This window comes from Podarcis vaucheri (genome assembly GCF_965113315.1).
Source record: "Podarcis vaucheri genome assembly, chromosome: 7".
In the NCBI taxonomy this organism is placed as follows: Eukaryota; Metazoa; Chordata; class Lepidosauria; order Squamata; family Lacertidae; genus Podarcis; species Podarcis vaucheri.
The window spans coordinates 81,363,805-81,372,502 of NC_138765.1; the positions used below are offsets into that span (position 1 = coordinate 81,363,805).

At 50.8% G+C, this 8,698-nt stretch overlaps 1 protein-coding gene across 1 annotated transcript; it reads left to right on the forward strand.

Annotated features, from left to right (window-relative positions):
- Positions 1-318: 318 nt before the first annotated feature.
- KLHDC7A (kelch domain containing 7A) lies at positions 319-8,112 on the forward strand. Its single transcript, XM_082229968.1, has 2 exons — positions 319-3,099; positions 7,672-8,112. Exon 1 carries the CDS (start codon positions 456-458, stop codon positions 3,069-3,071), a length of 2,616 nt encoding a protein of 871 aa, XP_082086094.1. The 5' UTR covers positions 319-455; the 3' UTR covers positions 3,072-3,099; positions 7,672-8,112.
- Positions 8,113-8,698: the final 586 nt, after the last annotated feature.

The window sequence follows — 8,698 nt, forward strand, 5'->3', positions numbered from 1 at the left end:
GTGACCAGCTCCTATCAGCTTGGGGAAGTCTATTTTTACAGGCACCTGTTCATTTTCTCTTCCTACTTCCTCGTAGCTTTCCAAAGTTTCCTCTCTTGTTTACAGAAGCTTGGTAAACTAAACCCCCATTTGGGAGACTCTGTCTTGTCTGCTTGCTTTGTTTTCCACTTAATACACACACACAAACACACACACACACATCCCGTGTCACCTGTGTCCGGCCCGGCCCACCTTGTTCAAATATGCAAACCTCCTATGGTAAGCAGACACCTGGCATACAGAGAGGGAGGGAGGGAGGGAGACCAGCCAGGGAGCCTGCGGTGTTCTCTACCTGTCGACAGGTAAAAGTCACCTTCCTGGGAGTCAGGCCTTGGCCGCTTGGAGCCAGCCCCTGCTCAAGAAATAATTAACCTCGGATTTCTCGCATTCCTGAGCACCCAGCGTGGTATGGAAGGATGACCCCCGGCGTCCAGGTAAGCGGAGAGCAGACCTCAGATATGCAGCTGGCTGCTAGGGTGGCCCTCTCGGCCGCCGCCTTCCTCCTACTGACTTTGGCGTATAGATATTACAAGTCTCGAGTGCCCTGCGGCAGCCAGCAAGGAGCCAGCGGGGAGAGAGGCAAGGGCAGCGAAGACGCAGAGGGGACGGAGAGCATGGTCTGCTGCAGGGAGGAAAAACTGCCCCCTGGACTGAGGCACCGGTGGGTCAACAGCAAGGGTGAGAAGCCGAACCACAGGGCAGGGGGTAACCCGCCACTTTGGGCACCTGGGCCTGCAGTCTTTGGGGAATCTAGAGGGCAAAATACACCTGCCTGCAGAGAGCCGGATGGGGAAAGAGAGGTAAAGAAACAGGAGAAGGAGAGGATGAGTCACCTGGGAAGCGGGCTGCCCCCAGACAGAAAATGCTCCGTGGCAGAAGAGGAGAAGGGAGGGGAGACTTCTGGTGCTGTCCTCAGCAACGGAAACAGTGCCGCAGTCACAGAGACTGCAACGGAGTCAGAGGGCAGGTTGCCTTCTCTGGGCTTGCTCTCCCCAGAAGGCGGCTTCTGCAGTTTGAACAGCAGCCACAAGGATGTCAGCTCTGCAGAAGATGGACTTTGCCTGGCTGCTCAGGAGAAGGAATCTGGACATGCAGCACTTCACCCTGCAGATGAGAATGGCTCCACTTTAGGAGGAGGGAGAAGTGATCCGTCTGGAGAAGAGGAGAGGCAGCATTTAGCCCCGACCCAAGAGGAGCAGGAGAGGACCCGTCCGTCGTTCCATGCCACTTCTGACATGGGCCTGAAGATGAACCATAGCCATGCTGGGTCACACACCACGTACATGTTCTCCTCTGTGGCCCAAGTTCAGGTGGAGGAAAGCCTTGTTAAAGAGCGGAGGCTCCAGGAGAACAGTAATGGGCAACCAGGGGTCCCTGGGACCAGCCTGAGAGGCAAAGTCTATGACTACTACGTTCAGTCCATCTCCCAGTCGGTCCTGAAGGAAATGCCTTCCTGCGCCAGCCTGGGTACCCAACCATTTTCTCAGCTACCTGTGATCAACATCCCTGATGCCTCTGAGGAGCGGTTGGGTCAGGAATCAGCCCAGACCTCAGCAGCAGAAAATGACCCTGAAGATGTTCCATCTCCTGGTGCTCTTCCTCATCTTATCCGGGATGAGACAAAGCCCCGGCAACCTGGGAGCCAGGATGAGGCTGCTGTCCAAGAAAAGAGGTCCAAGAAACCTCCAGGACCTGGAGCTGGCAGCTTCAGCCGGAAAGACAGCCTCCATCAAATCATAGACAACCCAGAGCTTCAGGTGCCTATGGAAGGGTTTGGCTGTCTGGCTTCTGGGTTGTCAGGACTGGACACGCCACCTCTCAGCCCCCTCCGTTCCAGCTCCGTTTCTTCACTGGTCGGGTCCATGCAGAGTCTCCAAAGCGACACAAGTGAGGAACCCACAGTGGAGCTGGTGGCTGGCGCCAAGTTCTTCCACATCCCGCTCAGCTCAGAGTCCTCCATCGACATCCACCTGGACTTGGGGAACTGCTACGAGGTCTTGTGTACGGCCAAGAAGCAGAAGCTGGAGACGCTTCGGGAAGCGGCTTACAAGGTCATGAGCGACAACTACCTCCAGGTGCTCAGAACCCACGCAATCTACAGCCGCCTCAATGGCATGGAGAGAGACCTGATCCTGCAGCGGAGGATGCGGGGCCGGAAGTACGTGACTGTGGCGGACGTCAGCTCTCAGGGCGAGAGCCAGCATGCAAGCAGGCTCTGCTACTACGACGACCAAAAGGATACCTGGCACCTGTTGACTCACGTGCCTCTGGAAGTCGTCTCCAAGGGTTGTGCCATGTGCAGCATGTTCAATTACCTCTTTGTGGCTGCCGGCTGCGAAGGATGGGGGAGGTGCCAGAAGCCGTCCAACCGGGTTTTCTGCTACAACCCTTTGACCAACATCTGGCGCGATATCTGCCCGCTGAACCAAGCCAGGCCACACTGCAAGCTGGTTGCCTTGGACGGCTACCTGTACGCCATTGGTGGGGAGTGCCTCTACACTGTTGAGCGCTACGACCCACGCCTGGACCGCTGGACCTTCGCCGCCCCGCTGCCCAACGATACCTTCGCCGTGGCCCACACCGCCACGGCGTGCGATGGAGAGATCTACGTCACAGGGGGCACTCTGCGCTACATGCTGCTGAGATACGTCGGGCAGACGGATATGTGGAAGTTCAGCCTCACCGGTGGAAACCAAGACCGGACAACAGAGATGGTGACCGTCAATGGGTTCATCTACCGCTTTGACCTGAACCGGAGTATGGGCATCAGTGTCTACCGCTGTGGCGCCAGGGCCAAGCTTTGGTATGAGTGTGCCACCCACCCTATGCCCTTCCCGGCCAGCTTCCAGTGTGCTGTCGTTGAGAACCTGGTCTATTGCATCAGCCGGCAGTTCAACATCCGCTTCCTGGCCGATTATGTCTCACCGCGGTTTGGGACCAAGGAGTTACAAACTTTCCCTTCCCCAAGAGGGACCCTTTCGCCCGTGACTCTCGTGCTGCCGGACAGGGAAGTGGTACAAACGAGGGTTTGAGGACATCGATGGCGGGAACCACGAGGAGGTGAAGCTGCTTGATTCCACAGGCCTTGCCGCTGCACACACACACACACACACACACACCACTAGCCAATTTCCACAAATCTGTCAAGGGAGATGGAGCTACAAGCGGGTTGGCAGGATCTGTTTATTTTAAGGCACTTAAATCCTTGTAAATTTGCATGCAAATTAAACGCAGCCTTTGGGGTCTTGGACGGTCGCCAATACAGGCCTAGTTAGCGTGAATGTAGGCAAATGCCGTGGAGCCGGGGCGCCACTATCCTGCTGCACACCATCATTATCTGTGATACAAGGGAGGCTTAACCCTATGGCTGACTCAACTCCCTTCTCCCCTGCTCTCAGCTCTCAAAGTCATCTTCTGATTTTGTTTATGAATGTATAGCAATCTGGGGGGAGCGAGTGAGGGGTGAGAGAGAGATGCAAGAATATAAAGAGAGCCGTGCAGGATAAGACCAAAGGTTCTTCCCACCCATATTGATGTGTTTCAGGGCACTGTGCCAAAAGGGTCTTCCGTGCTCTGATTTTAACCGTCCTCTGTCAATCATCAATTAACCACGCGGCGCATCGCTGAACTGTGGAACTCGCTCCTGCAGGAGGCAGGCATGGCCTCCAACCTGGGTGGTTTTTAAAAAAAGATTAGACAAATTCATGGAAGAGGAGAGGGCTCTCGATAGCTGCTAGCCATGATGGCTCAGCTTTGCCTCCACAGTTCTAGGCAGCAATGCTTCTGGATCACAGATGCAGGGGAAGGCGCTGTTTTGCTTGAATCCTGCTTGCAGGTTTTCCACAGGCATCTGGTTGGCCACAGGATGCTGGACTAGAATGGCCATTGGCCTGATCCAGCAGCCTCATAATACACTACAGTGGTACCATGGTTCTCAAAGTTCATGCGTTCCGGAAGTCCATTCTAAAACCAAAGCGTTCCAAAACCAAGGCGTGCTTTCCCATAGAAAGTACAGTGGTACCTCTACTTACGAACACGATCCGTTTCATGGTGCCATTCGCACCCCGGAAAGTCCTTAAGTAGAGCGCTGCTACTGTGCATGAGCTTCTGCACATGCACGAAGTGCGCAGATCACTTCTGCACGTGTGTGCGGGGCGAACTCAGAAGTAAATACTTACGGGTTTGCCACGTTCGGAACCTAAAAAGCCACCACGTGAAGCAAACGTAGCACGAGGTATTACTGTAATGCAAAATGGATTAATCCATTCCAGACTTTTAAAAACAACCGCTAAAACAGCAATTTAACATGAATTTTACTATCTGAGACCATTGATCCATAAAAAGAAAGCAATAATCAATGTACTGTACTATAAAATAAATAAGACAGTATTGTAGATGATAAAAAATAAATTAAAAAAAAAATCTTACCTGCACTGTTGATAGTCATTGTTTGGCTTTTATCCATTTCCACAGTCACACAATCAATCAATCAGTAGCTGAACTGGGTCCCACACAGAAACAAAAACAAATTAACCAAAAAGGCCTCAAAAACAAAACCACAAAATAAATAGCAAAAACAAAAGCACCAAACTTAATCTGATCCGGAAGTCTGCTTGACTTCCAAAATGTTCGAAAACCAAGGCGCAGCTTCTGATTGGCGCAGGCGCCCTGGAAACAATAGCCGAATGCTGCATTGGACGTTCAGCTTCCAAAAAAGTTTGCTTCCGGGTTTCTGGAGTTTGAGAACCAAGGCATTTGAGAACCAAGCTGCCTCTGTGTTGTGTTCTTAAAGGCCATTCCCAGCCCAAAAGGAACTGCCAAACAATTCCATGCTCCGGTGCATGGTGGGGCTGTAGAAACCACAGGAGGGGAGAGGGCTGTTGCGCTCGGATCCTCCTTGCTGGTTTCCCACAGGCAACTACAAGAGCACGCCACTGCGAGAACAGGTTGCTGGGCTACATTAGCCTGATTCAGCAGAGTCTCCTTATGCTCTTAATGAAAAAAGGGAACTGCATTAGAAAGCTAGCAAAAGGCCGGTGGTGGGGAGTGGATTTGGTGAAATTCTCGTGGGTGGAATGCAGAGGTTTTGTGGCACTTCCAGGAGGGCAACCCAGTTAGATGGGTGACATTATTATTATTATTATTATTATTATTATTATTATTATGGCACTAGTGCTAAGATTGAGTGTTCCCCATTGCAGCATCTGGCTGGCCGTTGTAAAAACAGGATGCAGTATGGGTCATTGGCCGCAGTGGTGTGCGGTCAGTGAACTGGGGGGGGGACCTAGGCTAGTCCCCTAAAAGTTCCCCTGGCGCCTCCTTCCCAAAGCCCAGGATTCTGCTCCCACGGGGTCCAAGAACCCTCCTGCCACCCAGGGGCATAGGAGGGGGGGTGACGGGCCCAGGTGATCGCCCCAGGTGCCCTCACTGAGGGGGGTGGCATTCAGCAAGCCACCGCCCGTGACTCCCAAACCAATTCCTTCCCAAAGCCCATGTTCTCTTGCCACTGCTTGGTGGAGAGAGGGGCAGGCACTGGACTTTTGTGACACCCGGCTTAGGGAAGGAAGCACGATGCTCATGTGCAAAATCCGGACATCCCGCCCACGCAAGTACCCTCGCAAGCCGGCTCCTGCAGCCCTAACTGGTCCCCTATTAAAAATTTCCCCACACGCCACTGATTTTTGGCCGGATCCAGGAGGCTCTTCTTATGTTCTTCCACGATCCGATCTAATTCCATTTAAAGGCTTCTAAGGCAGCAGCTGGGATGTGGGTGGCACTGTACGCCGGCTCCCTCGGCCAGTAAAGCGAGATGAGCGCTGCAACCCCAGAGTCGTCCACGACTGGACCTAATGGTCAGTGATCCCTTTGCCTTTAAGGTAGCAGATGTCCTCACGTCTCTTGGCAGGGAGAAATGTGATTCCAGTTTCACCTTTCAATGCAAACGGTACAAGGACTGGAAACACTATTCACCCCTTGAGAATTAACAGCTCTCCAAATTTTGCAATGCCGTTCTCCAGCCAAGTCATGTGTGTGGAAGTGCGTATACCGGATGTGTGTGTGTGTTTCAATCATGCATCAAAATGCATCTCTTAGTGAAAATAACATGCAGAAATGCACTGTATCAGAATGGGTATGTTAGGCAAAATTGCATGCAAACATGTATGTATTAACAGAAATTCACAAAATGCTATTGAATTTTCTGGAGCACTTGAATAATTAGAATAGTAATAGTCACAACAACAACAAATTAATGTGCGAATGTATAGACCTGAACTTAAGATTGGAAAGAAAGGGGGAAATGTAGAATTGTAAGGTGCCCCAGGTGGACATCTAGACCAACCCCCTGCAATGCAAAGAACCTCTGACAGATGGAGCATTGTACTTAATAGGATACAACCCTCTATGCCTAAGCAGTTACGGTGACAGTGAGCTTTCTGCTCTGGACCACTCTATGGGGATGCTTTGGGGTTCCTGCGTGAGTACAGACATTCTTACATGCCCAGTGGAGGGCTGCCTTCAGATGTCTTCTAAAAGTCTGGTACTTGTTGTTCTCTTTGACATCTGGTGGGAGGGCGTTCCACAGGGTGGGTGCCACTACCGAGAAGGCCCTCCACCTGGTTCCCTGTAATCTCACCTCGTAGTGAGGGAACCGCCAGAAGGCCCTCGGTGCTGGACCTCAGTGTCCAGGCAGAATGATGGGGATAGAGATGCTCCTTCAGTTATACTAGACCGAGGCCGTTTAGGGCTTTAAAGGTCAGCACCAACACTTTGAATTTGCTTGGAAACGTACTGGGAGCCAGAGTAGCTCTTTCAAGACCGGTGTTATATGGTCTTGGCGGCCGCTCCCAGCCACCAATCTAGCTGCCGCATTCTGGATTAGTTGTAGTTTCCAGGTCACCTTCAAAGGTAGCCCCATAGAGCGCATGTGCAGAGTGGTTTTATTTATTACATCTATGTTCCACTTTTTTCCTCCTCCAAGGAGCTGAAGGTGGACACACAGTTCTCCCCTCGTTTCATCCTAACAACAACCCTGTGAGGTAGCTTAAAGCTGAGAGATGGCACTGGCCCAATGTCTCACCCAGTGACCTTCATCACGTCTGAGTGGGAATTCGAACCCTGGTCTTACCAGGTCATAGTCCGACACTCTAACCCAGGGGTCAGAAACCTTTTTTAGCACTGTCCCTCAGACCTTGTGGGGGGCCAGACTATTTTTTTGGGGGGGAATGAACAAATTCCTATGCCCCACAAATAACCCAGAGATGCATTTTAAATAAAAGCACACAGCACACGTTCTACTCATGTAAAAACACACTGATTCCTGGACCATCCGCAGGCCAGATTTAGAAAGCGATTGGGCTGGATCCGGCCCCTGAGCCTTAGTTTGCCTACCCATGCTCTAACCATTATGCAATACTGCCTCTCATCTCATAATACTAGGTAGGTTAAGGCAACTGGGTCAGAGCAGATGGCATCCACGCAACTGTTCTCCGCTGCACTTTCCCGTACAGATTAAAAGAGCTTTCTGGTGACTCGGACGTTGGGCTCAATTAATCAATGCTCATTGAATCAAAAATTATCTCATAAAGGCCTGGAACATTCTTTTAACTAAAGCTCTCTTTTCTTCGTAAGTAGGACAAGATGCAAGCTTGATGAGGGACCAAAGCGGTCTCAACTCCACATCTTTGAGAGTTGCTCCCTGCCCCCAAAAGCCTTTCCTGCTTGTTCACAGATCAGCTTATGCCTCAGCACCAAGCAAGGATTTGCCCCATCTCATGAAATGCAAACACACACACACATACTTCACAGCCCTGCAGTGTTTGACTGACAGTTTCCCCTCTCTAGCAGGTGGGAATGTGTGTGTGTGTGTGTGTGTGTGTGTGTTTTATGAGCATTCCATGACATCACAGAGACTCAGCCAATGGCGGCAGAAGCTGTGTGGACCTCAAATGGAGAGGGGCAGTAAACTTTTCAGACTTTTTAAATGCCTGTGTGTAATTAAATGGGCCTATATATATTTTCTCCGGGGCTTGAATATGCAGATAAAATAAAATAAACAGCAGTAACAACAAAGTAGCCTTTGAGATCTCTGCCACATGCTTTCATCAAGGTTTCTGCCGCATCCTCATATTTGCCCTTGGTTGTTCCATTACTGTAAGTGACTGAAATTGGATAATTAAGATACATAACCTGCCATAATCATTAATGCGCTTTACATCTCAGTGTCTCAGAATGCATTTTCGTCAAAGTGCCACCAATTACTCATCTGGAGTGCAGATTCCAAATGGCTGCGGTTTCATTCCTCCACTATAGGCACTTTTTTGTTTTTTAAAAAAGCCATAGATGGCTCCAGGATGGTCACTGTTAGCTGTTTCCAGGATGGTTTATCTTAGTAAGATGGAATCTTAGAATTGCAGTGTTGGAAATGCCCCCAGTGGTCATCTAGTCCAACCCCTTGCAGTGCAGCTAAAGCAATCCCAAATCTACGGCAATCCTAAATCTAAGGCAATCCCAAATCTACTCTGCTGCCCTCAGGTGTGGTGAAGGATTCTGTCCCACTCAACTCCCCTGGGTTCAAGGAAGTCAAGGCCTCTCCCTGCAAATAAGTCTGGGTCCTGATTTTTGCACCTGGGTCCATTTGGTGAATCCCATTTTACTAGTA